At 52.1% G+C, this 27580-nt stretch overlaps 1 protein-coding gene across 2 annotated transcripts; it reads left to right on the top strand.

Annotated features, from left to right (window-relative positions):
- Positions 1-146: 146 nt before the first annotated feature.
- On the top strand, positions 147-26661 carry Sbf1 (SET binding factor 1). 2 transcript variants are annotated; one of them, XM_027396255.2, is made up of 41 exons: positions 147-372; positions 7500-7585; positions 7896-8033; positions 8209-8367; positions 8451-8561; positions 9173-9278; positions 9404-9536; positions 9634-9742; positions 9819-9932; positions 10055-10132; positions 10498-10611; positions 10684-10812; positions 10896-10994; positions 11072-11276; positions 11360-11472; positions 12197-12346; positions 12684-12752; positions 12840-13001; positions 13079-13347; positions 13442-13614; positions 13695-13768; positions 13843-14038; positions 14225-14352; positions 14751-14929; positions 15038-15174; positions 15288-15495; positions 15828-16024; positions 16117-16254; positions 18909-18986; positions 19351-19532; positions 19616-19795; positions 20440-20541; positions 20616-20801; positions 20899-21025; positions 21101-21231; positions 21301-21531; positions 24910-25017; positions 25111-25322; positions 25830-25917; positions 25998-26129; positions 26217-26661. In XM_027396255.2, the coding sequence occupies exons 1-41, from the start codon at positions 318-320 to the stop codon at positions 26313-26315; spliced, it is 5685 nt and encodes a 1894-aa protein (XP_027252056.1). In that variant the 5' UTR covers positions 147-317; the 3' UTR covers positions 26316-26661. The 2 variants fall into 2 exon arrangements, with proteins under 2 accessions (XP_027252056.1, XP_027252057.1); XM_027396256.2 differs by lacking the exon at positions 18909-18986.
- The last annotated feature ends 919 nt before the right edge of the window (positions 26662-27580 follow it).

The raw sequence follows: 27580 nt of genomic DNA, 5'->3' as shown, positions 1-27580 counted from the left end.
CGCCCAAAGGGTTGAGCTGGTCCTTGAGCGTGAAGTAGTGGGCGGAGCAGCACTTTCTGGGCCCGCCCCACGCCGGGTAGACCAATGGAAGTGTGCGGTACGGGGCCCCGCCTACACGGGAGGGGCAGAACTGCGCAGGCGCACGGAGCGCCCGGGCGGGCCGGCTGGCTGGGAAGATGGCGGCGGAAGCCCTGGCCAGCAGCGCTGTAGAGGAGCGGGCCGGGGGTGTCCCAAGTGTGCAGCTTAGGGCCAGCGCCGGGCCATGAGCGCGCCGCCATCGAATCCTCGAGCCGTGGAGCCCGCCTGCGCCCCTTGCCATGGCGCGGCTCGCGGACTACTTCGTGCTGGTGGCGTTCGGGCCGCACCCGCGCGGTGAGTGCCGAGGTTGAGCGCCGAGGGACGAGCTGGGGACTCTGGCACTGAGGACTCGAGGTTGAAAAGACCCGGTCGGAGGCAGGGTTAGGACTTGGGGCCGAGCTCTCAGGGCCTGCGAAAAGAGTCCTCGGAGGTTATTAGCCACCGTGGCGTCCGCGGTAGCCCGCGAGGACCTCAGACTGTTCGGCCTGTGTAAGGGCTGTCCTCCCACACCTGGGCACCTGTGTCGGTCTCCCTAGGTGGGTAGGGGCGTGTGGCCCGGGTGTGGGAGGTGGGAGGGTCCTGCTGCAGTTCAGTCTCCCCGGTTCCAAGTTGGGTGGGATGGGCGCACCCCGCCTTGGCCGACTGCCGCTGGCTGTGTCTGGGAATTTCAGAGAGGGGGGCGGAACGTTGGTTTTCCAGCTTCTCTGACCCAATGCTAGTTCTGAAACCCTCAAGCATGCTCGATGGGGTGCAGTGGAGGGGGTGGGGTTCAGAAATCGCCCAAATGGATAGGTTGGTATTGAGCTGGACTTCAGAAGAAAGTGTCAGACTTGGAGAAGAGCATTCCTGGTGCTCGCCCTGCCGTCCAAGCCTGCAAGCCAGGCCCTCAGTGGGGGATCAGTGTGGTGATTGGTGCTCATGTCTAGGAGGCCCTGATCTGGGGTTAGCACCTGTGTGTAAGAGCCCTTCAGCCCAGGGGGTAGGAGAAAACGGAGCCTGACAGTGACATCAGCAACAGCCATGGAGACAACAGTGTTGGGGTGTTGGCTAGAGTCCTTAGTGTGCCAGGCCCAGCACAACCCTTTGTGTGTATGATCTCATTCCTCCCAATAGTCCACTGAGGTTGCCTTGCTGTTGCCCCTATCTTTAGAGTAGAATCCGGCACAGAGAAATTGAGTGTGGTTCTGGGATGAAGGCTAGGGATTTGCACTCTGACTGTCAGATTCCACCTGCAGAGGGGCAGAATCTTAGGGACAGCTGTGTGGCCAGACTAGGCAGCCCTTAATTCCTAGAGGTAATGCCTCCCACTGTGTTCCAGTTATCTTCCACACAGTTATGCTGCTGCTTCTCAGTTCAGCTGTCAGTCACCATTTAGGAACTACACTTTCGTCTTTGCCTTTCTTCTTGCTAAGTCTTCAATAGGACTGTACCTTTGTTTAATATCCACATGCTAGACCCTATACCCACTGAGAAACCTCTTCACCATTATCATCTTTGTCTCCAGATGCTTTTCTGTACCCTCTCACTCAGTCATGAGCATCTGTCTTTCCCTCCAGAGAGGGAGTTCTCAAAAGCAGAAACCACGCTGTCTTCATCCCTCTGTCCTCTGAGCAGGGGGCTTGCCATCAGTGTTGCACTGCCTCACAGAGGGAGAGCCTGGTGCTCCAAGGCACATGTGAAGGTCAGTGAGGCACCACCTGGAACTGGAGTGCTGCTGGAGAGTCAGGAAACACAGCTGGCTGAGGGCTGCCTTACTCTTAGGGGGCCAGGGCTGGGTGCTGGGCCTGGGCTGAGGGATACAAAATGGACTTGGCTGGTGGTGAGAGCAGCATGAAAAATGTTTTGTGAGGGAGGGACTTCAAGCAGAGACCAGGTCAGATAGGTGTGGTGTGGGGGTGTGTGAAAGTTGAGGGTGACATAGGAGGTGTAGGTGGTCTCCATGAAAAGCTTGCTGTGACACCAGGGCTTACTGATAGAGTCACACAACAGATAGGTACCTCTGACCTCTGAGCAGGACAGGATGGAAGGCTGAGGCCAAAGGTAGCTATTTTTCCTGAATGGTTTGAAGGAGTCATTCTCAAATTACCCATCACGGTGGAAACAGAAGGCCATGGAGCCCTCTAAGCATTGCCTTGTAGGGTCAGAGTTGACTAGTCGCTGGCTAACCACTCAGCCTCAAGGCATTTCTTTGAGGAACCAGTCCAGAATTGGGTCCGGTGTGTGGGCTAAAGATAAAGGGTACTAGTACCAAGAGCTAAAGACCCAAAATTGAGCACACTGAAAATTAGTTATTTGTGGAATATTGCTTTAAAGATGTGTTGTATTTCTTTATGTAGCAGATATTTGTTAATGATGTAAAGATGTGTTACATTTGTTTGCAGTATTTGTTTAATTATGTAAAGATGTGTTACATTTGTTTCACCTTGCCTGTTTAAGGCACCTGATTGGTCTAATAAAAAGCTGAACAGCCAGTAGCTAGGCAGTAGAGGGATACATGGGGCTGGTGGGTAGAGAGAATAAGTAGGAAGAGGAATGGCGGGTAGGGAGAAGGAGAGAGAGAGAGAGAGAGAGAGAGAGAGAGAGAGAGAGAGAGAGAGAGAGAGAGAGAGAGAAGAGAAAATTGCCCAGGGCCAGACATGGAGTAGGACATACAGAATGAAAGAAAGGTAAAAAGCATCAAGGCAAAATGTAGACAAACAGGTTAATTTAAGTTTTAAGAGCTAGCTGGACAAGCATAAGATAAGGCCGAACATTCATAACTAATAAGAAGTCTTATGATAACTAATAAATCGTATCATGATTTAGGAGCTGGTTGGTGGATCAAATGAAAGCCTGCTATATTAGTTGTCCTTCTTTTATTATTCTTTGACCCTGTGCCAGTCATTGGGCTCTCTCAGCCTCAGTTTCCTCATCTTGAAATGTGATGAATCCCACTAATCTCAGCTACTATGAGATTGTCAGAGACACTCACATGTGAGGCTATAACAGATTAGCCCAAGGAAAAACAGTTTACATCTACCTAGACTTTGGATAGCAGATATGTGGGCATTGCTAGGTAGGTGCCTCTGAAGAAGATGAAGGGCCTGCTGTACTGGCTGCCCTAGGACACTGGGGCGGGGATGCATGGTCCTTTAGGTTGAGGTGTATGAGTGAGATGGGACCTTATTTTTGTTCTGAAGCAGAATTTTTTCTTTGGAGCTGCTAAGTGGGGGACCTGGGTGCTGCATGCCTTTTAAAGCTGTCTAGGTTGGATCCAGAGTCCTACCTAAGGTAGCATTCTGGTTGCTAATGGTTACAGCTGATGACCTCTCCAGGAAAGAAGGCAAGGTTACAGAGAGTAAATGGCTGGGCTGTGTGTGACCCTTTTACTTTGGACTATTTAGTTTAGAGGATGCCAGCTGGCACAGCATAGGCCCCTCACCAGGTGAGTCAGGGAACACCCAGTGTGTGCCTTGTCTTGTCACCTTCCTTAGTATGAGGACCAGACAGCTCCCAAAAGTGGTCAGTTGTTTGAAGCTTGGCCAGTGCTCAGTTAGCAGACACTTTTCCTGACCTAACCCCCGCAGGTACCCTCCTACTACTGCTGGGGAGGAAGAGCTAGATCTCCATCACCCAAGAAAACTACTTCTGTTGCATGACCTGGCCTCCTTCAGTCCTGATGGTAATGAGGTGGCCACATTCTTGGGCCCCATCTATCGTCCCCACCCATGGCCCTGCCCTCCCTCTAGATCAGGTTGGGGCTGTTTGGGATGGCTGCCGTTTCCTCCCAGCCCCCCACCCTGGAAGCTTAAGGGTCCAAGGTTTTGGATTCAAGCTGCTGTGGTCTGTTTATAGATTGGGGACAGGTGAGAGAGAAAAACTGAAAAAGCTGTAGGCTTCCTCCACATATGTCCTCTGCTGTAGCTCCCCTGGGGCATTGTCATGCTGAGGTCTGATAGTTTGAAAAGCAGGAAGGTGGTATTCTTCTGTTCTTTCTCCCTTTTCATATAGCTGGGTTCCTTAGAGGCAGCAGCTGTTCGGTGCTGTCCAGCATGTATGGTGAGGTGTGTGGTGGGTCAGTCAGCAGAAGCTTGCCATTCTTTCTTTGCCTTCCCACAGTGCACACTGTCCACGACTGGTCCTCCAGGCATCGGAGCCTGGCACTGGTGATGGGGTGCTGCCAGCAGATGACAGAATACATGGTCTGTGTTCTGCCACCCCGCCTGCCACTCAGGCCCCCAGCGTGCATGGGCCTGGTTGCTGAAGGAAGCTCTTGCTGAGGTGCTTTGAGTACAGGGATCCTAATGTGTTTTCCTTGTGTGGGTTCAAGAGTGGGTCAGGGACTTCCCATCTCTGCTTGAGTGGTCTTTGGTGTCTGCCCTCCACAGGCTCCCCAAAGAGCACTGCTTTGCTGTGTATGGCTGTGCTATACAGTCCTAGCAGTGTTGGAATAGGGAAGGAGGGTGCTCATTCTCTTCTCTACCCAAAGTGGGCAGTACTTAGGGGGTCAAGTACAGCCATTGCAGGTTACTCTTGTTTCCAAAAGGTTTTAGTGGATGACAGGCATAGAGGAACATGGCAAAATCCCTCACCTAACTGCAAGCCAGCAGTCTTGAGGTCTCAGAGAAGCCAGAGGAGAGAGTTACAAGGCTTCTTCATGGTCTTTGGGAGGGCCTGCTGTGCCTCTGGGCTCCGGAAGTTGTTCTGCACTTCTGACTGAGGAACCTGTTTGTTTGTGAGGTTTGAGTTGGTCTGGGTGTGGGGAGGAAGGTCATATAGCTGACTATGAGCATTCAACAAGCCCTAATTAGGCTGTAGTCTGTGCCATGCACAGGAACTTGTTGTCTGATAGGTATACCAGTTGCCTGGAGAGGATTGTTATACTTGTTGGAGGGTCCTGCTACAGGCCCCAGATTTAGGTAGAGAGTGGATAGCAAGCTTCTTGGGGAAGGGGGAGGAAGGAGGAGGAGGAGGAAGAGGAGGAAGAGGAAGAGGAGAAGGTGGTGGTGGTGGTGGCGGCGGCGGCGGCGGCACCAGACTGAAACCTGAAGGTCAAATCCTGGCCTGTGGAAGGTACAGAGAAGGTGCTTGAGAGAGATGCCCACTGGGCTGTCCACCCGTCTACCTTTGTGAGGCAGCTGGAAGTCTCAGGAAAGGAGCTCTTCAGAGTGTAGAACCTTCAGAAGACTTGAAGGCTAATGGGAAGTGGGAATTAACATTTCACAGGATGAGGGATGCTGGCAATAGATGAAGACCATCCTCTCTGTGCCCATTCCCCTGGGAGCAGAAGCTGCTAAAAACAACCCTCAGAAGGCTACTAGCCCTTCTGGCCTTGGGGGAAGGCTGCAGAGCAGAAGCTGCTCTCCCTGTCTGCACACCCCCCTTCCTTCCTCCGCCTGCTGCCTCGTGGCAAGAACTGGGTGAGCCCTGGGTGCCAGCCAGGGCTGGGCCCAGATGGTGGTTTAGGGCTGAGCACAAGGAGGCTCTTGCCTGAGTGGGTGGGGGGAGGAGCCATGACTGGGGGAGGTGTGTGTGTGTGTCTGTGTGTGTGTGTGTGTGTCTGTGTGTGTGTGTGTCTGTCTGTCTGTGTGTGTGTGTGTGTGTGTCTGTGTATGCATGCGCGCTCTTGCGTGTGCGTCTGTGTACATTCACTACCTAGGCCTGTTGAGGGTGGGATCTGAGAGACCCCCTGGGGGTTTTGTCTTGGTGTGGGACAGGTGCATGGGAGTGTGTAGGTAGGCATGACACCAGCAGACACCTGTCCCTTCCTTGTCTGTTGCCTCTCGCCTGCAGGGTGTTGGTGGTGGGAGGAGGGGAGCAGGAAGCTGAGGTTTTGTGAGTCATAATAGGCCCTTGCACCCCACCACCTCCAGCTTAGCAGCAACCTTCATAGTATTCACATCTTTGATATTTTCTCCATGGTTCTAGAGAGATGGGTGGTCTCTCATGGTTGCAGCTGAGCTCTTTTGCTTTTAGGGGTTCTGGGAATTGTGTACTGTTGTGTTGGACTTGGGGATTCAGCACAACTGTGCCCAAGTGGACTAGGATGGATGGATGTGAGGCCATATCCTAGCAGGCTCATTGCACACTGAAGATTTCTGGGACTTAGGCTTAGTTGGGGAGGATCCATGAAAAGACTTCTTTTTCATCTTTTGACTTTTTCCTTTCTTTGTGTCACTTTGGCTGTCCTAGAACTAGCTATGTAGACCAGATTGGCCTCAAACTCAGAGATCTGCCTGCCTCTGCCTCTTAAATGCTGGGATTAAAGGTGTGTGCCACCGCTGCCTGGCTTGAAAAGACTTTCATGTTGAGCATCCTCCCCTCAATATCTGCTTCTGCTGCTTCTACTGGTGGGAGCATCAACGTTGAGTGTGGTCCGTGGGAAGGGTGGGCAAGCACTTGAAGTTGTATATGTGAGAGCAAAAGTGAGGAGGCCTGTCTTTCCATACCACAGTGGTTCTTAACCGGTAGGTTGTGACCCCTTTGGGGATTGCATATCGAATATCCTGAATATCAGATATTTACATTATGATTCATAACAAACAGTAGCAAAATTACAGTTATGAAATAGCAGTGAAATAATTTTATGGTTGGGGGTAACCACAACATGAGGTTGCAGCATTAGGAAGGTTGAGAACCACTGCCATACCATGTTCCATCTACCATGAGTATATGAGGCAAATGAAGTTGTCACATGTCATCATTGTTACCTCCTGATTTAGTGGTGTAGGGGTAAGCCCCAGGCAGGGACTTTTCACTCCACCTATATAGACTGTACTTAGAAGTTCTTCCCCTGCTGGTATAGACAAAGGGGGCCTGGGAGCTCCAGCATTCAAAGAGGCAGTACCTGCTAAACTCTGAGGACTGAGACTTGTGCTCTGAGAGGAACTGTCTCTGAGGTACTGTGGATAGGTAGCAATTTGGAACCATGGTTGGTGTTTTCACCCCCAGCATAAGAGAAGCTGAGGTTTGAATTCCATACAGATAACAGACATGGGCATGGGCCCTAGGGCAGACAGGTGATGGATCACCAGGATACCCAAGGGTATATCCAGGCATGCCCACTGTCTGCATGGTGCTCACTGTCTAGCAGGGGTTGAGGCCTAAACCTGCAGGTTGGCAGTCAGGGAAGATGTTGAGTCAGCTAGAAGTACTCTGCTCCTCCCTGAGAGGATCCTATACAGTGAAAGGTTAGGCTGGGCTGGTAGGTGGGAGGAAGATTGGGGGCTTCTCTGTCTTCCTTATGGTGGCCTTGAGGTCTGTAGTTTATCCAATGGCCTATCTGTATAGAAGTATGTTTAGAGAAATGGTAGATCTGGGAACTTTGGCTGATCTGGTGCCAGATGAGAAGGAGCTGTTTCCATCCTGGGATAGTCTTGACAGTGTGAGGGGTGGGTAGTGGGGAGTGGGAGGGTGCTCTGACCACCTGCTCTTGTTCTCAGGGAGTGGGGAAGGCCAGGGCCAGATCCTGCAGCGCTTCCCGGAGAAGGACTGGGAGGACAACCCTTTCCCCCAGGGCATTGAGTTGGTGAGTGTGGAGGCATAGCATAAGGGCATATCCGGTCCATTTTTGGGGGTAGCTGGCCTGTCAGGCAGGGTGTCTTGCTCATGTCACTGTGTCCCTTGTAGGCTTTACCCTAGATGGTGAGGCCCAAGCCCTCCTTCAACAGGGCTAAGGCTAGGAGGTTAAGGTGTTCCCTGGCTAATAAAAAGGTGCTTTGTATGCCCTGCAACTCTAGGCCCTGGCAGTGCAGTTGCTTGAGGGCAGGTGTGGGGAGGGGGGGCTATTTCTTTCTTAGGTGTGCTTGCAGACAATAACTGCTGATCCCTCCCTACAGTTTTGCCAGCCCAGTGGGTGGCAACTATGTCCCGAGAGGAATCCGCCAACTTTTTTTGTGGCTGTCCTTACTGACATCAACTCTGAGAGGCACTACTGCGCCTGCTTGACCTTCTGGGAGCCAGTGGAGTCCACACAGGTCAGCTTAAGCTCTGGTGTGCAACATGGGAAGCTGAGCCGTGAGCCATGGCCAGCTTGCTCTACCTCTGGGGGTATGTCTTGTTGGGGAAGGCTGGTCTGAGTCACCTCTGTCTGCCAGTTGAGCTCATGGGATGACTCTGATGAGAGCCAGGAGAATGGGTTTCTGTCTGCAGGAGGTGGTGTGCACTGAAGATGGCACAGAGAAGGAGGATGAGGCAAATGAAGGAGGCCAGGCACGGCTGTCGTCCACAGCACCAGCCCAGCCTGGCCAGCTTTTCGCTCCCAAGACTCTGGTGTTGGTGTCTCGACTGGACCATACAGAAGTGTTCAGGGTGAGGAGGGCCACCAAAGCAGCAAGACAGTGTGTGGGGTATCCCTGTCAGCTATACCACTGTCCCCTATCTGGTTGTTGCAGAATAGCCTTGGTCTCATCTATGCTATCCATGTGGAGGGCCTGAATGTGTGCCTCGAGAATGTGATCGGGAACCTGCTTACATGTACCGTCCCTTTGGCTGGGGGATCTCAGGTGGGTCTTAGAGACAGCTGGATGGCCACAGGCCCTTCTGGTACAGTCATAGGAGGTGGGATGGGGTACCTGATGGGTACTTATATTCTGGCTGGCCAAGCACACCATAGCCCAAAGCCTTAGATACTCCCTTCTGCTTTTGGTGCCATCCTTTGTCATCTGTTCTTAGACCTGTCTTTTTATTTGGCTTTGTACCTTTACCTTTGGGCCTGCTTTTTCAGTCTCTAACTTCTTGATCATTGGGTGTGTGCCTGTCTCTGGATGCTGTTGTCCATGTATCGTTCTGTTTCATACTCTGTGCCCTGTGTCTAATGGTGTCTCTCTGTCTGTCTGTCCTGTGCAGCTGGACTCTGTTGAGGAAGGAGCGGTATGGATTCTTTGTTTCTTCTGCCTACTCAGGTCCTGCCCCACTCAGATCAGATGCAGATCCCCACCCCTTACCTTGAGTTTTCTCTGCAGCACTGCTCAGCCAACAGAGGCAGGGTGGGACCTTTCCCTCCAGACATCTAAGCCAGTCCCATCTCAAGATTGTTCAGCTTACCTGGGCCCAAGTGCTCAGATCTGATACAAGTCTCAACACACTCTAAGTTCTGTTCACTTTCTTCCTACAGAGAACCATCTCTTTGGGGGCTGGTGACCGGCAGGTCATTCAGACTCCACTGGTAGACTCACTGCCTGTTAGCCGCTGTAGTGTGGCCCTACTCTTCCGCCAGCTGGGTGAGACTGCATCTTATACCCAACCCCCAATTTCCTGTTCTGGGACTGGTGGTCAGAGGTGTGGGTGCTCCCTGTGTACTGGAGTAGGAACAGGAGCCCTCACCATGCCTGTCTTCTTTCTTCAGGCATCACCAATGTGCTGTCTTTGTTCTGTGCTGCCCTTACTGAGCACAAAGTCCTCTTCTTGTCCAGGAGCTACCAACGGCTTGCAGATGCTTGCAGGGGCCTCTTGGCACTGCTTTTCCCTCTCAGATACAGGTGCTTTTCTGCCTAGCCCTTCTTCCTGGCCTCCTCTGGTCCTGCTATCTACTTCTGTATCCTCTGGGTCTGACAATGTCTTCTGGGCCTGTTGCAGCTTCACCTATGTGCCCATCCTGCCGGCACAGCTGCTAGAAGTCCTTAGCACCCCCACGCCTTTCATCATCGGGGTCAATGCAGCCTTCCAGGCAGAGACTCAGGAGCTGGTAAGAGCTGTGCCTTATGTTTGCATCACTGCCTAGGCTTGCTGGTCTCTCACCACTTGCTCCCTTTGGTGCACAGCTGGACGTGATTGTTGCTGATCTTGATGGAGGGACGGTGACTGTCCCTGAGTGTGTGCACATTCCACCCTTGCCAGAGCCACTACAAAGCCAGACCCACAATGTTCTCAGCATGGTGAGGGTTGGGGCCAGGGTGGGGCTGGAGCCTTGGGCTTGTGGGAGCCATCACCTGATAGCCAGGGAACCCGGAGCCTAAGGTCACCATGCAGTTGTCCCTGCTCCTCTCTGCTTCCGCAGGTCCTGGATCCAGAGTTGGAGTTGGCTGACCTCGCCTTCCCACCCCCTACAACATCTGCTTCCTCCCTGAAGATGCAGGTGGGGATCACTGCTGCTTTGGTGTAGAAATTCCAGTGCCTCTAGTGGCCAGGCTGATGGTGCTCAGACACTCAGCTTCCCTCCAAGCTGACCTCAGGCTTCTGGAGTCTAGGCAGGAAGGAGCTATGCAGATAGGTGTGGTGATGGTTCCTGAGTCGGTACAATGAACCAATGAAGGGGCCATGAACAGGAGTTATTTGTTTAGCACTTATAGGACTCACTTGGCTAAGGAGCCCTGTAGGGAGAGGCAAAAGGGGGTGCCAGAGGGCCTGAGAAACCCTATGCCTGGCTGTAAATGGGAATGAGAGAAATACCCAGGTCCTTAAATGGACCTGACACTCACCTGCAATGACTTGTTCTCTCAGGACAAGGAGCTTCGTGCTGTCTTTTTGCGACTCTTTGCTCAGCTCCTGCAGGGTTACCGATGGTGCCTGCACATCGTGCGCATCCATCCAGAACCCGTCATTCGCTTCCATAAGGTAGGCTGTGGGGCTGGGGCTGGAGCTGGCTCCATGAGTCCATGAGGAGCTAACTTCTTGGTGTTCTCCCAGGCAGCGTTCTTAGGCCAGCGTGGGTTGGTGGAGGATGACTTCCTGATGAAGGTGTTGGAAGGCATGGCCTTTGCAGGCTTTGTATCAGAGCGAGGGGTCCCTTACCGTTCCACAGACCTGTTTGATGAGGTATAGTCCTGCCTGTCTGCCCACCTGTCCCTCTCCCAACCCACTCCACTGACCCTCATCATCTTCTTCCGCCCCCCCCTTAGCTGGTGGCTCATGAGGTAGCACGGATGCGTGCAGACGAGAACCATCCCCACCGTGTCCTTCGTCATGTTCAGGAGCTAGCGGAGCAACTTTATAAGAATGTATGGTGGGTGACATGGAGGGCATGCTACCACTTCGGTCCTGGCCCACTAGCCAATGCCTACCTATGTTCCCTCAGGAAAACCCATACCCAGCTGTGGCAATGCACAAAGTGCAAAGACCAGGTGAGGCCAGTCACCTGCGGCGGACCCACCGGCCATTTCCCCGGCTAGATGAGGGCACAGTTCAGTGGATTGTGGACCAGGCTGCGGCCAAGATGCAGGGTGCACCCCCAGCTGTCAAAGCTGAGAGGAGGACCACTGTGCCTTCAGGGCCTCCCATGAGTATGTAAATTGAAGGGGAAGACAAGCTGGTTTAGGATGTGTACAAGGCCAGGAGTTAAAGTGACAGTGTCCTGTCTCTTTAGCGGCCATACTAGAGCGATGCAGTGGGCCTCACATCAACAGTGCGCGTCGCCTGGAGGTCGTGCGGAATTGCATCTCCTATGTGTTTGAAGGGAAAATGCTTGAAGCAAAGAAGGTGAGATTTGTCAGGTGGAACTTCTAATCTGGGCTTGGGGGCAGCAGTTCTTAGGAGATGCAATTCTTTCTTCTAGTGTGGTAAATGCTGAGCCTGTGCAGTGGCTGGGTGGATAGGAGGATACTCCTTCATCTGAATGGACAGCAGTATAGTGGGCACACCACACACAGTGTAGACCTGTATATGCCGTGGGTTTTTGGAGTGATTGTTTGTTTAGGGAAGGAGTTTTTCAGACAGGATCTCTGTAGCCCAGTCTGGCCTGGAACTCACATATAAGCCAGGGTGGCTTTGCTCTTACTGTCTCAGCCTCGTCAGTGCTGGGATTACAGGCATAAGCCACCATGCCTGGCTTGGTTGCTTTAATAATCTTCTTGCACGCTGTTCTGCCCTTCATTGTGTTCATGAACACCTCTGGGGTTTTAATAACAGTTGTGTGGTGTTCCTGTAGGGCCTCCCTTGAGAGCATATGTCCACATTTGCTTGGAAGCCAGCACCAGGCATACCTCTGTCCTCATGAGCTGTCATTTGTGGAGTTGCTAGGTCTGCTGGAGGATTTAGTCTGTACTGGTCAGTGAAAACCAGAGCCTAAGCACACCTGACTTAGATTGGCTTTTGGTGTTTTCTGTGCTTGGAGCCTGGGCTTGGCTGTCTCCACTTTAACACTGGGTAGGGATTTCCCCTGAGCTGCCTTCTGTTCTACATTTTCCTGTGTCTCTGCCTCCAGTTGCTTCCAGCTGTACTCAGGGCCCTGAAGGGGCGAGCTGCCCGCCGCTGCCTCGCCCATGAGCTTCACCTGCATGTACAGCAGAACCGTGCAGTTCTAGACCATCAGCAGTTTGACTTTGTCGTCCGCATGATGAATTGCTGCCTGCAGGTGAAGCTGGTCTCTTCATCTTACCGGTGATGTTGCATGGGTGGGTAGACATGGGTTCTCTAGTGTCGTTGTGACTGGCAGTTCTAAGAGACCTCTGATCATGAGGTGAGAGTGAAATGGGATGCAGGAGTCTCTCCCATGTGGTGAGGTACGGGAGGTCCACAGTCTCTGGGGAATGGGGAGCTGAAGGGGGCCCTTGTTGGAATTGACTTTGAACCCTGAAGTAACAGTTCCAGGTGGCAGTGGTGGAGATACTGCTCTGTGAAGGCCAGAGAGATGGGATTGGATATGGATGCTCTCTAGGAGGGGGTCCTGTCACTCATGGCTCTGTTTATAGGACTGTACTTCCCTGGATGAGCATGGAATTGCAGCTGCACTGCTGCCACTGGTCACAGCCTTCTGCCGGGTAAGTGTTGGCAGTGCGGTGGGACTGGGGTTCCTTTGTAATCTGTCTGCCTATGTGCACATGACCTTTCCCAACTTCACTCTGTAGAAGCTGAGCCCAGGGGTGACACAGTTTGCATACAGCTGTGTGCAGGAACATGTGGTGTGGAGTACACCACAGTTCTGGGAGGCCATGTTCTATGGGGACGTGCAGACCCATATCCGGGCCCTCTACCTGGAGCCTGCTGATGATCGTCTGAGCCCCTCCCAGGTGTGCCACACTTCTTGGGCCTGGGCTGGGTTGGGGGGCAGGGTCCTTGGTCCCAGCTGACTCTTGTGCTGTAACAGGAGGTTGGGGAAGCACAATCTCAGGATGATGAGCGATCTGCCCTGGATGTGGCTTCAGAGCAGCGGCGCCTATGGCCAACCCTAAGCCGTGAAAAGCAGCAGGAGCTGGTACAGAAGGAGGAAAGCACTGTGTTCAGCCAGGCCATCCACTATGCCAACCGCATGAGCTACCTTCTGCTGCCTCTGGACAGCAGCAAGAGCCGGCTTCTGCGGGAGCGGGCAGGGTTGGGAGACCTGGAGAGTGCCAGCAACAGCCTGGTCACCAACAGGTGGGGTGGGGCCAGTGGTGAGGCCTGGGCCAGGGATATGGCTAATGGTGGGGGTGTGGTGGTGCTGGTGCCCACACACCCCCTCCTGGCCCAGCATGGCGGGCAGTGTGGCTGAGAGCTATGACACAGAGAGTGGCTTTGAAGATGCAGAGACGTGTGATGTGGCTGGGGCTGTGGTCCGCTTCATCAACCGCTTTGTGGACAAGGTCTGCACGGAGAGTGGGGTCACCAGCGACCACCTCAAGGGACTGCACGTCATGGTGCCAGGTATGGTGATACTGGGCATGGGAGTACTCCTCAGATGGGTGGCTGTAGGGGCCTGAGGGATAAGACCTGCTGTCCCCTAGACATTGTCCAGATGCACATTGAGACCCTGGAGGCTGTACACCGTGAGAGCAAGAGATTGCCCCCCATACAGAAGGTAAGTAGTGGCTGACAAGCTGTGGGTACCTGAGGCCTGGGCTGTGTTGTGAGTTTCTCCTCTTTCTTGAATAGCCCAAGCTGTTGAGGCCACGCCTGTTGCCTGGTGAGGAGTGTGTCTTAGACGGCCTTCGAGTGTACCTGCTGCCAGATGGGCGTGAGGAGGGTGTGGGAGGCAGTGGAGGTGGCCCTGCACTACTCCCAGCTGAGGGTGCCGTCTTCCTTACCACATACCGCGTCATCTTCACGGGGATGCCTACTGACCCCCTGGGTAAGCCTTTGGACCTTTTTCTGTGCCTCCCCAGCTCTTAGAGTAGATAAGACTTTGTTTTCCCTTCCCATTTCTGCAAGAATCAAAGCCCTATGGGAGATAGACCCATGGTGCTCCCATATCTGGTGCCCTGAGATACGTACCCTTTGCTTCTCCTTCCCCTCCTGACTACTTGACCTATTTAAGTGGGGGAACAGGTGGTAGTCCGCTCCTTCCCCGTGGCGGCATTGACCAAGGAGAAGCGCATTAGTGTCCAGACGCCTGTGGACCAGCTTCTGCAGGACGGTCTGCAGCTCCGCTCCTGCACATTCCAGGTGAGGAGATGGCTGTCCGCTGCAGCTCCATAAGTAAGTGGGTTCCTGCCGGTGGTAGGCTAGTGACATGCGGCTGGCATGTTGGCTCTCAGCTTAGTATCACCTGACCTTTTGAAATAGTGGCCTCTGTCTATTTGTCTTTGTCCTTGGGGCATTGACCTTTGAGTCCAGGTTTTGAGTGTACTGTCTAAGCTGAGAGCACAGGAAGTAGTCACTGAAATTTACAGTTTATATACATTGGACCCTGGACATGGACATGATGCCTTTCCTGAAAAGGCACAGGTTGTCTACCTCTGTGGTGTGCATGCCATAAGAAGGAAGCCTGTGAACTGAATGCTGTCTGATTGAGAGGAGCTAATGGCCACTTAGAGTCCTGAGGGTTTATTTGTCTGATCCAGCTGCTGAAAATGGCCTTTGATGAGGAGGTGGGATCTGACAGCGCTGAGCTCTTCCGCAAACAGCTGCACAAACTTCGGTACCCAACAGATATCAGGGGCACCTTCGCTTTCACGCTCGGCTCAGCTCACACACCTGGCCGGCCGCCGCGGGTTGCCAAGGACAAGGGTCCTTCTCTCAGGTATGGAGTTGGATCACAGAGCCATGGCAGCCAGATGCTTGCTGTGCACCTAGCACAGTCTTCCTGCGCTTTCTGCCCTCTCATCTCTGTTGGACTTTTATACCACAGAACCCTGTCCCGGAACCTGGTGAAGAATGCTAAGAAGACCATTGGGCGGCAGTATGTTACTCGGAAGAAATATAACCCCCCTGGCTGGGAGCATCGGGGCCAGCCACCCCCCGAGGACCAGGAGGACGAGATCTCAGGTGGGAGCAGGGTCAGAGAAATCTGTGTGTTCCCTAACAGAGATGACTCCATAGAGGTTGGGCTGGGTTGGGTGGTCTCTGGGTGATGACCCCCAACTATACTATTGGCACAGTGTCAGAGGAGCTGGAGCCCAGCACACTGACCCCGTCCTCAGCCCTGAAGCCCTCTGACCGCATGACCATGAGCAGCCTGGTGGAACGGGCATGTTGCCGTGACTACCAGCGCCTTGGACTAGGTACCCTGAGCAGCAGCCTGAGCCGGGCCAAGTCTGAGCCCTTTCGCATCTCTCCTGTTAATCGCATGTATGCCATATGTCGCAGGTGAGGGCTGGCCAGGACACGCCAGGAAGATTTTCCAGGGCTAACTAGGGTCGTAGGCAGTGCTTGGACACCTTCCCTGCTTGCTGTGGGTCCAGCCATGGATCCTGGAGAAACAAGGAGCATGGGAGGAGGTGGATAGAGGGTTGGGCTGCAGGCTTGGTGCAGGTGCCCAGATAAGCATAAAGTGCCTTTGGCCTTGAGGTTCTGAGAGCCATGGATATATTCCATTGTGTTCACCCTGTTGGCTCTTCTTACCTACTCTGTGTAAGGCTCTGTGGGTAGGCAAGGGGCAAAGCCTAGAGCTGCCCTCATGATACCTTCAACTCCTGCAGCTATCCAGGATTGCTGATTGTTCCCCAGAGCATCCAGGACAATGCCCTGCAGCGTGTGTCCCGCTGCTACCGCCAAAACCGCTTCCCTGTGGTCTGTTGGCGCAGTGGGCGCTCCAAGGCTGTGTTGCTACGCTCTGGGGGCCTGCATGGCAAGGGTGTTGTTGGTCTCTTCAAGGCCCAGAATACACCTTCTCCAGGTACTCCTCTTTGTTCTGCCTGGGTCTGCCTACCTACCCTGCATCTCCACCTCCTTCAGCTTCAGCTCCAGCTCCAGCTTCTCCTTTCTCAGGCCAGACCCAGGCAGATTCCAGCAGCTTGGAGCAAGAGAAGTACCTGCAGGCTGTGGTCAGCTCCATGCCCCGTTATGCTGACTCATCAGGACGAAACACACTTAGTAGCTTCTCCTCTGCCCACATGGGTAGTCACGGTGAGAGGGTGCTTTGGGTGAATGGTGGCCATAGAGCTTAGAGGACTTTGAGGCTGTGGCAGCCTTCATGGTGGGCCAACCAGCAGGGGGCAGAAATGGCTTGATTGTGAATGTTGGGTATGGGACAAAGAGAGGGACCCTTCTCCGTGTTCTGGGACAGGGCAGGGATACTGTCCAGACCAGGTGAGTGCCTGAGGCCCTCTCTCCTCTGACCATAAGCCTGTCCATTTCCCCTCCATCATTAAACCAGGACATCTACCTGAGGCCTCTGGGTCCAACAGGTGCTCCATTGCTACCTTGCTATGTTTGCTGATGCCTACAGCCCTTGGAACACCCTTACAGTCATGTTCTCATCCTTCCTCTATCCTGTCCCCTTCCACCTGTCACTCTGCCCATTCCTGGCCTCCATGTTCTTCTGTTCTTGCTCTTTGGGTCTCGTCTGCACTGCTCTTGCTGTCCTTGTCTTCCCCTTCCCTGTATACTTCCACAGCACCCTGAACACACTAAAGGAGGTGCCAAGCCAACCTTTTCCCATGCTGACCTCTGCTTGTGAGCTACCCACCCAGTTCCCTACTTGAGAACTATTGTCATCATGATTGTGTGCAGTGTCTTCTGTTGCTATGCGTTGGGTCTGTTGTCTGAAGGAAGCCCAGAGATCAGGTGTGTGCCTCTGGCTATTAGTTGAGCCCCTTCTTTTGCTGCCAGTACTTACTGCCCAGCACTAGCTTTGGGCTGGATTGTGTTTACACACTTGGTCTAGGTGGTGGTGGTAAAAGAGTAGTGCTGTGTCTGCTCTCAACGTTTATCTGTGAGGACAGATAACCTGTGTCCAGTGATGGCTGGCAAGTGAATTGTCTGGCTCATTCTCATGGCCTGGATGGTAGATGCTTGGGTCCTTAGCAGTTGATTCTTTGACTTAACAACTCTAGCCACTAACTTGAATACCAATTCTAGTGTGTGTCAAGTTGGGTTCTTGTGCTTGGAAATCTATCTCAGAACTAGGTGTGGCATCTGCTGGGCTCTTGGACCACAGACTACAGAGCCCATCTTAGCAAGCTAATGTAACAGTATCACTTGAGAATAAGTTGCCCCAGTCCACCTTGTGTGCTCAAGAAGTGGTAGTTATATGCAAGGCTTTAACCTCCAGTTCCTCCCTCCGCCACTTGAAGTTGTGGCACTTTCTCTTCTGGGATCAGCTCCTGAGGGCATAGTGTTCCTGGTGGCTTTTAGGATGAACAGAACCATCTTTAGCCCAGGGTCCTTAAGTCTGACTGTCTTGTCTATCTGGTTCCTATAAGCTGACTACCCAGGTCTATTGTCCTTTTGTTGTTGTTTTTGAGACAGCATTTCTCTTGTGTAACCCTGGCTGTCCTGGAACTTACTCTGTAGACCATGCTGGCCTCGAACTCACAGAGATCCACCTGACTCTGCTTCCCAAGTACTGAGATTAAAGGTATGTGCCACCACAGCAAGCCAGGTCTATTGTTCTTGCCTGCAGCTGTCTGCCCTTCCCTTTCTCTGTAGCCTATCAACCCCAGGCTTCTTCACTCCTTGTGGAACCTGTGGTTCTCATCTGTACTCACCAGTGTTCGTCAGTGATCTTCATCTCTTGTTAACATTTGCTGGCCACTGGTGCTGAGGACAGGGCAGCAAGTCTGCTCTCATGATCACCAGGAGATACCAGTCTGGTGGATAGGCCAGACTGACCCATGTTGCAGTTCCCTGAGAATACGTAATCTCTGTGTGATTAAATGTGCTTTACAGTCTGTTTTTCTGTCAAATTCTGAGTGGCATCTTCAGGCAGCATCCTCCCTCAGAGTGTCAGCCTGCACCTTCCCTAGTGACCCCTGGGCATCTCTAGCTTTCTGTGATGTTGTGAATTCAAAGTGTAGGGCCATCCTCCGACTGTCCAGTGATGATCAGGAGTCTAGCTTCCCTCAGCCCTACTTGGATTTCCAGCTTGCAACCTTCCTGTATGCACTGCAAGTAGGGAAACTGTCAGGGTGTGGAAGACTGGCCTTGAGCTTGGTCATAGTGATTCTTGCATCAGATGGGGTAACGCTGTCTTGCTCCACACCTTTTTCTGTGTCCTGCATGAGACCTCTACATAGTCAGGTAAACCTGAGGTGGGACTGAGGCTCCTCCCAGACACTGTCGTATTGTCCCAGCCTGAACTGTTCTTGGTGCAGTCCTGGCTCAGATCTGCTCATGTTCTGGGTTAAATTGTCCTCCCATCCCTCTGGCCCTTCTTTCTTCCTCTTCCAGTTGCCTTTAGGTCTCCTTCAGGCTGAGGCTCTCTGGTACCTCTTGTGTTTTGTTCTGGGCAAGGATACTACATGGTTGGTTGTATGTTGAACACGTCTTGGAATTGTCTATCATAGACAATCCCTGCCTTAAACTAAAGGAAGAGGGTCTAGGAAAAATCTGAAGTCAGGGTTGCTTGGAGCTATTTGAAGCAGAGCTTCGTATTGCAAAGCCTGACCCTTCCCAGTATTGTAGACTCTCTATGCTTAGCTGCCCTAGTGGGGAGGACCCTTGCCTGGACCAGACAAGGGCCCATCCTGCTGCTGACCCCTGGGAGTGGGGCTTGGTGGGAGCCTCTGGCAACCCAGGCCTGGGACTAAACCTGAGCCTTCTTTCTGCTGTGCCCTCAGTGCCCAGCCCCCGAGCCAGGGTCACCACGCTGTCCAACCCTATGGCGGCCTCGGCCTCCAGATGGACTGCGTCCCGAGGTACCGTACTGGGGCTCTTCCCTTACCTGGCACTGATGGCCCCCTAGTATGAGTATGTCTTGGGCACTAATACCTCCCTCCATACCCAGCACTAACGCCCCCTTTGTGACAGACTAGCACAACTGACTCCTCCTAGCCCTAGTTACTTACCTGCCCAGCACCTGAGCCCATTCCAGACACTAACATAGGCCATCCCCCGTGTGCCTCAGCATCTGTATGTTCCAGTCCTGCTCCCTCTCATGGCCTGCCGACCACTCTGCCCTGCCTGGAAACTCAGTCCCCTCCCTGGAGGCCAGGCCCAGCCAGCCCCAGGTAAGTGGTGCCCTGACCTCAAGCTGGTGCTTACTTGGTATCTCCTTTGCAGGTAAATGGAGCAGTGTCCGAGCCAGTGGTCGCAGCAGTGGGCTTGGTGCTGATGTGGGCTCTAGGCTAGCTGGCAGAGATCTCCTCAGCACCCCCCACACGAACGGAACTCCACCTGATTCTGGCTTTTTGCGGCCACAGCGTGCAGCCCTCTACATCATTGGTGACAAAGCTCAGCTCAAGGTAACTGGGGGAGGGGCACAGGGCTAGGCAGGGAGCATACAGGGCTAGGTATGGCTCACAGCTTTTCATTGGCCTTCTTCCAGGGTGTGCGCCCAGACCCCTTGCAGCAGTGGGAGTTGGTGCCTATTGAGGTGTTTGAGGCAAGGCAGGTGAAAGCCAGCTTCAAGAAATTGCTGAAGGCCTGTGTACCTGGTTGCCCTGCCACTGAGCCCAGTGCGGCTTCCTTTCTGCGCTCACTGGAGGACTCGGAATGGCTGATTCAGGTCTGCACTGCCTCTGCCTCTCTGCCCACCTGGGTGTTAGGTCTGCCTCTAGGTCAGAGTTTGCTTGTTTGACATGTTGGGTACTAGGAGAAGGGAGAGGCGATGGGCACTTCCTGTGTAGTATCATGGTGTCTGGGCAGGCCAACAGTGAAAGGGATGTTGGAGCCAGTCTGCTGTGTTCGGGGTGGAATTTCATGTCCTCTGTGGAATTTGGCTTATGGGAGGGGGCCCTCTGCTGCTTTGTCATTTTTGGAGAATGGAAGTGGATGTTGTGTCACTGATGCCCTATGACAGCTCCATCGCTTAGGAATAGGGACTGCTAAGCACCTGAAGGGCAGGGACTTACTCTTTTTTTGAGACAGGGTTTCACAATGTAGCAATGTACCTAGAACTCCTGGCAGTCCTCCTAGGTGCTTGGATTACAGACATCTTCTACCACACTCAGCAAGGACAAGGACTTGTGAATCTGCCTTCCTCGTCATGGGGTTTCTGGGAGGGGTGGGTACGGTGAGAGGGCGGCCACCTGCTAGGGCAGGGCAACCAGGAACACAGGCCTTCAGTGCAAGTATGACCAGGATTCTGTGGATGCATTATCCTCTGGGATCTGATTGGCTGTAGTGTTCAAGGGTTGCCTGTTCCTGCAGATACACAAGCTGCTGCAAATATCGGTGCTGGTAGTGGAGCTGCTAGACTCAGGCTCCTCTGTCCTGGTGAGCCTGGAGGATGGCTGGGACATCACCACTCAGGTATGTGGCAGATGCAGGGAAGGGGCTGGGGGAAGGTCCTCACATATCATCCTGACATCTGGTGGTGCTGGCAGGTGGTATCCTTGGTGCAGCTGCTCTCAGACCCATTCTACCGCACTCTGGAGGGCTTCCGCCTGCTAGTGGAAAAGGAGTGGCTATCCTTTGGCCATCGTTTCAGCCACCGTGGGGCCCACACCCTTGCTGGGCAAAGCAGTGGCTTCACACCTGTCTTCCTGCAGTTTCTAGATTGTGTACACCAGGTGGGTAGATAGGCTTGAGGTAGGTAGGTAGGTTTCCATGTAGGTAGGCTTGAGCCGTGCTTACCTAACCTGACCTCTGACCCACTGTTTCATACAGGTCCATTTACAGTTCCCCATGGAGTTTGAGTTCAGTCAGTTCTACCTCAAGTTCCTCGGTTACCACCATGCATCCCGCCGCTTTCGGACCTTCTTGCTGGACTCTGACTATGAGCGTATTGAGCTGGGTATGTAGGGAAGAAGGAAATCTGGGGTGACTACCTGGGTTAGAGGGGCCTAAGCTCAGTGCTGCTCTTGTGTAGGGCTGCTGTATGAGGAGAAGGGTGAACGCAGGGGCCAGCTGCCATGCAGGTCTGTGTGGGAGTATGTGGACCGGCTGAGCAAGAGGACCCCCATGTTCTACAACTACACATATGCACCCGAGGACACAGAGGTGAATGGGGCCTGGCTGGGGCAGCAGCTCCTGCATGACCCAGCTTCTGAACATAACGCTTGTTCCCAGGTGCTGCGACCTTACAGCAATGTGTCCAATCTGAAAGTGTGGGATTTCTACACTGAGGAGACACTGGCTGAGGGCCCCCCATATGACTGGGAGCTGGCCCAGGGGCCCCCTGAGCCTCCAGAAGAGGAACGGCCTGATGGAGGTGCTCCACAGAGCAGGCGCCGTGTGGTATGGCCGTGTTATGACAGCCGCCCTCGAGTCCAACCTGATGCCATCTCACGCTTGCTGGAGGTGTGTGCTGCCCCAGAGTAGGGTCTGGTGTTTTTCGTGTCCCTTGGGAACTAGGGTGGCTTTGACTCCCTCTCATATGAACTGCTCTCTGACTCGGGGTTAATTGTGGTCCCTAGGTCTCTGCCCCATGCTAATAGATGCTTGCAGATGGTAGTGATGAGAAAGTGTTTGTCAAACACTCTGAAGACCCAGGGCCTGGTTTTTGCTCTTGGCATATGTGTGTCCCTTAACCTGGTATATTAGTCAGCTTTGGTCACTGTGAGGAAATACTGGAATCAGGGTAGTTTACAAGGTAAAGAAATGTATTTAGCTTGCAATTTTGGAGGCTCAAGGGCATGTACTATAGTTCTGTTAAGTCTCTGGGCTGGGTTGTACTATGCCATGGCAGAGTCTCCCAAGTTCTCTCTGACCCAAGGACCTTCCACTAGGCCCACCTCCTAAGATTGCATCACTTCCTATTCTGTTACCCAGGGACTAATCTACTTTCCCAGGGACCTTTGCAGTGCAGACCACATCTACACTATGGATATACCTTGCTTTACGTAGCTTAGGCAGCACCTGGGCATCAGTGTAGGCAAGGTTTTCCTAGGAACCATTCTGCCTCTGCGTAGTTGTCTGCCTAGTTCTGGCCTCAGAGCTTAGAGAGTCACTGTTGCCTCCCACTTACATCTTTTCTGGGCAAATATGCTCAGGAATCAGGATCAAACAAGGGCAGAGACCTTTTGAAAGGAAAAAGGGCCAAATGAGCTGTAGTAGTTGCTGGTGTGTGGTAGCTGGGACAGTATACAGGATGGCAGGTCCTGTCTGTGTCATGGCCTCCCTGGTTGGTTTATCAGGGGCTGAGCAATCATAAGGGTGTGGGCCTCAGGTCCTAAGCAGGGGAGGGGAGGGGAGGAGAGGGGAGGAGAGAAGAGGGTTTGCACTCCTGTGCTGGCTGTGTTTTCATCAAGATTATGTGAGCATCTCAGAGGACCTTGAAGGGACCTGGCCCAAAGGGCTTATTCCTGGGGAGGAGAGAGGAACACCAGAAGACCCTTTAATCTGTTGTCAGCTCAGTCTTCTATTACTGGAGCCACTTAGTTTTCTATGGCATAAATGCAGAGTATTTTATTTTTACTTAGTTAACTTTGTTTTAAAAATGAGAGAAAAACTTTGTATTCTTGTCATTCCCAGTATCTTTTTTCTTTTCCTTTCCAGTAGTGAAAATTGAACTCAGGACCTTATATATGCTAGGTATAGCTGTAACTTGATCTTTCTTTCTTTCTTTCTTTCTTTCTTTCTTTCTTTCTTTCTTTCTTCCTTTCTTCCTTCCTTCCTTCCTTCCTTTCTTCCTTCTTTCCTTTCTTTCTTTCCTTTCTTTCTTTCTTTCTTTCTTTCTTTCTTTCTTTCTTTCTTTCTTTCTTTCTTTCTTTCTTTCTTTCTTTCGAGACAAGGTCTCTCTAAGTTGTTCTAGCTGGCTACAAGTGGAGAGCCTCCTGCCTCAGCCTCCTCAGTAGTTGGGAGAACAGACATACTCCAGTCTGGCCTTTAATCACTTTTTTCTGTGTGTATGTAGATCAATACCAGTTCCTTTCAGTCTGAAAAGCTTTTACTATTTTGTGTAATACAGATCTACTGGTCATTCATTTCCTCAAACTTTTATTTTGTCTGAAAATGTCCCCCACCTCTCCCTTCCTTTTGGTGGTGTTGTAGATAGTGAACCAGTTTCAATACCTTGTATGTACATGGCAAGTGCTCTGCCACTGAGCCATACCCTTTGCCTGCCTGCCTATTTATATATCCTGTCTGTCTGTCTCTAAATCTACCTACCTTCCTATCTACCTACCTACCAATCTATCTACCATCTATCTTTAAAGTGTTTTGCTGTTGTTGTTTTGGTTTGTTGATTTGAAGCAGGGTCTCATTCTAGCCAAGTTGACCTGGAACTCACACTTATTCCAGGCTAGCTTCATACTCAGTAACCCTTCTGCTTCAGCCCCCGAGGTATGGGATTAAAGGCAAATGTCATCGTGCCCAGCTGTTTTTATTCTTTGAGACAGGTCTCGTAGGTAAAGAGGGCCTTGAACTCCTTCTTGATCCTTTTGCTTCAGCCTCCCCAGTTTTAGGATTACATTTGTAAACCACTTCAACTCTTGTTTATTTTTAAGAGGGGGCATTGCTGTTTCCCTAGGCTGGCCTTGAACTCCTGGGCTCAAGTGATCCTTCTGTTTTTATTTTAGCCTCTCAGGTAGAACTACATGACAAGCACGGTGTCTGGTTTTGCCTACCTGCCTCCCTCTCCTTCTTTCTTTTTAGTTATTTAGTTATTGAATCCAGGACTTCATGCCTGGGAAGCAAGTGCTCTACCACTGCACTATACTACACTCAGCCCATATGTTATTGTTTTTAGAGGGTATTTTCTCTGACCATAGAATTCAGATGTGGCAACTTTCTACATTCAAGCCCCTACTCTACCCCCCACCCCCATTGAGAGACTACTCATCAAACACACATACTACATTCAGTTTTAAGATATCATTGCAGCCGGGCGTTGGTGGCGCACGCCTTTAATCCCAGCACTCGTGAGGCAGAGGCAGGTGGATCTCTTTTGAGTTCGAGACCAGCCTGGTCTACAAGAGCTAGTTCCAGGACAGCCTCCAAAGCCACAGAGAAACCCTGTCTCGAAAAACCAAAAAAAAAAAAAAAAAAAAGATATCATTGCATTGTTTTCTGGCTTGTATTACTTATACTAAAATCAGTGCTCATTCATATCCTTATGAACTATATAATGTCATTTTTATTATCTTTTGAGATAGGGTCTTGCTATAGAGCTCTGGTTGGCCTGTAACTCAGAAATTGGCATGTATCTGCTTCTTGAGTGCTGGGATTAAAGGCATGTACCACCACTGGCCTGGATATATTTTAAAAAAATTTTAATTACATTTACTTATTTAGTGTGTCTGTGTATGTGTGCGGGTGGAAGGTCAAAGGTCAACTTTCTGGAGTCAGTTCTCATATTCCATCATGTGGGTCCTAAGCTTGCACTTCAGTTGGCAGGCTTGGTGGCAAATGCCTTCACAGGTAAGCCATTGTGCCCACCCAGTCTAGAGTTTTCTGCTGTTATTCATCTTGTTTTTAAGTATTTTTTAAATTAAAAAAAATAAATCTTTGTGTGTTTGAATGTTTGGCCTGCATGTATATACCATATATATTCCTGGTACCTACAAAAGGTTAAAAGACGGCATTATGTATCCTAGAATTATCTGTTGGATCCCCTAGAACTACAGATAGTTGTGACCACTGTAAGGATACTGGGCATCAAACCCAGCTCTGTGTTCTAAACTGCTGAGCCATCTTTCCAACCCTTGGATACTCTTTTTTGTTCACAATTCTCCTCAGGAGCTGCAGCGGTTGGAGACAGAGCTAGGCCGACCTTCTGAACGCTGGAAAGACACCTGGGACCGTGTAAAGGCTGCGCAGCGCCTTGAGGGCCGGCAGGATGGACGTGTGAGTGGGGTGGGGAATGGTAGGCTGGGCCAAGGAACACCAAGTATGTGTGTTGCCAAGAGACTTGATAAAACTCCATTCTTCTTCCTTCAGGGTACCCCTAGCTCACTACTGGTGTCAACTGTACCCCACCACCGCCGCTCGTTAGGTGTATATCTACAGGAGGGACCTGTGGGCTCTACTCTGAGCCTCAGCCTGGACAGTGACCAGAGCAGTGGCTCAACCACATCCAGCTCTCGTCAGGCTGCCCGACGGAGCACCAGCACCCTGTACAGCCAATTCCAGACAGCTGAGAGTGAGAACAGGTATGAGAGGCGCCTCCTACAGCTGCATAGCTACTTCTGGACTGGGGACTGAGACCACACAAGAATTTCTAGTAGGGCTAGGCTCTTTGGAGAGCTTTAGTATTTTCTTTGAGTAGGACTTGTAGAAGATATGACAATCGCCTAAGTAGAGGTCAGCATCACAAGAGGTTTGAGTTGCAGAACTGGTGACTAAGCAGGGCTGAATGGAGCCAAGTGGTACCCTCAAGACTGCCAACAGATGAAACTGGGGCCAGGCAGGATCCATCCTACTCTGATCCTGGATGGGCCATTTTTCTCTGGTTGCCTCCACAGATTTGACTAAGTGTTCCTCCTCCTCTTGGGGCTGTCTGTCACATGGGGCTGCTTCCCCAGCACTCTTAAAGTTCTGGTGTTTAGGACCCAGTGTCTGTCACATGGTGACTAGAGAGGGGCTGACCAGTCATCTAATTTCTAGAGGTAGTCCCCCACCTGATGGTTAACTTGGCCCTGATTCTGGTACAAATGCAGATCCTATGAGGGCACCCTGTACAAGAAAGGGGCCTTCATGAAGCCCTGGAAAGCCCGCTGGTTTGTCCTAGACAAGACCAAGCACCAGGTGAGTGATGAGTGGCAGGGACAAGGGAAACATGGAAGATAGGCCTATCCTAACTCTGTGCCTCTTACTCCTCACCCCAGCTGCGTTATTATGACCACCGAGTGGACACAGAATGCAAGGGTGTCATTGACCTGGCAGAGGTGGAAACTGTGGCACCTGGCACACCCACCATAGGTGCCCCTAAGACTGTTGATGAGAAGGCCTTCTTTGATGTGAGCCTCTGCCAAGGGGTGGGGAACACCTGGGGCAAGGGGCTTGGAGTTGTGGGGTCCGTGGAGTCAGTAACCTGCTCTTCCCAGGTGAAGACAACACGTCGCGTTTACAACTTCTGTGCCCAGGATGTACCCTCGGCCCAGCAGTGGGTGGACCGGATCCAGAGCTGCCTGTCGGATGCCTGACCCCTCCCGGCCCTGCCCGGGCTGCTCTGCTTCCAGTCGTTACAGACCACTAGGGGTGGGCAGGGCCGCCCCGGCCATGTTTACAGCCCCGGCCCTCGACAGTATTTGAGGCCCTGAGCCCCCCAGCACTTGTGTGTACAGCCCCCGCCCCGCCCCACCTGGCCAGCTCTAACTTATTGTGGTGTCATGGCTGAGCCGTTTAGGGACGCGGCCATGGTACAGCCCTGCATTGGGCTTGTAAATAGTCCACCCCACCCGGCCCATCAGTGTGCTGGCCCTGGCCGGCTGGCTGTGCTGTTGTTTCTAGAACCAGAGTCTATATAAAGAGAGAACTAACGACACACTCTTTCTTGTACCTGAATCACCCAGTGTGTCATGGGTCTGCCCCCAAGGGGTTCCTCTGTCCCAATCTTGGGGTCTTAGTGGGCAGAAGGTTGCTATCTTTCTTGTATGCCTCTTCTGGAGCCTGAGTTCATCTTCTTCCAAGAGCCTGTGGTCACGAGCAGCTTTGCTGCAGGAAGGGGACTTCTTGACACCCTTGCTAGCACATGGCCAGCCACCCAGTTTCTGCAGGCCTCCATGCCAGAGAAGAAAGCTGACTTTCCTACCAAACAGCTCTGGAGCATCAGCTGACATCAAGAAGGGTTAGAGTATTGTAGAGGGAGAGAGTGAAAGACTTTGGGAAACTGTTGTGAAGCTGAAGGACAGAAAGGAACATGGGCTCTTAGGAAAAATGGTCCTCAAGGCAGCTAGGAAGGGAGAAAGATGGCTAAGTGAAGAGGCAATACCCAGAGTGATGTGTAGGTCACAGATCATGGGTCTTATGCTGCCTGCACCTATTCCTCTTCTTCCCCCAGGGTTACCATGGAGGTCCCTGATGATTCCATCTGAGGACATAGTGGTGATTTTTGTTACTGGGCTTGTTGCTGCTCTCCTTTCCTACTTGCCTGTGAACCTCACCAAGACTATGCATCATTAGCTATGTACTCAGCAGCCAGGGCTTGGGCAGCAGAAGGCAGCCAGAGAGGGATGGCTGCTGCAGAAATTGGAAAAATGTCCCAGGATGGCTGTTGGTGCTGAGGACTAGCCACTGGTGATCTGCTCTTCTGTCTCTTTAAGGTGGAGGGTGAGAGCAACAGGTGCAAAAGGGAAAACATGATGAAGATACCAGGTGTGAGTGGTGTGAGGTTGAACCCCACTAGCTCTGGTTCTGGGTCGTCACCACTTCTGTTCCCCACAGCAGGGCATGGGATGGTTTGAGATAT

Source organism: Cricetulus griseus, chromosome 2 (assembly GCF_003668045.3).
Source record: "Cricetulus griseus strain 17A/GY chromosome 2, alternate assembly CriGri-PICRH-1.0, whole genome shotgun sequence".
Lineage (NCBI taxonomy): Eukaryota > Metazoa > Chordata > Mammalia > Rodentia > Cricetidae > Cricetulus > Cricetulus griseus.
Note: the sequence above shows the minus strand (reverse complement) of the source record. Positions and strands in the feature narration are given on the sequence as shown.

Coding starts and splice junctions, on each gene's coding strand:
- Sbf1 (XM_027396255.2), top strand. CDS start 318: ATGGCGCGGCTCGCGGACTACTTCGTGCTGGTGGCGTTCGGGCCGCAC. Junction 12,753..12,839: donor TGGTCACAGCCTTCTGCCGG/GTAAGTGTTGGC, acceptor TTCACTCTGTAG/AAGCTGAGCCCAGGGGTGAC. Junction 25,018..25,110: donor AGGGCCGGCAGGATGGACGT/GTGAGTGGGGTG, acceptor TTCTTCCTTCAG/GGTACCCCTAGCTCACTACT.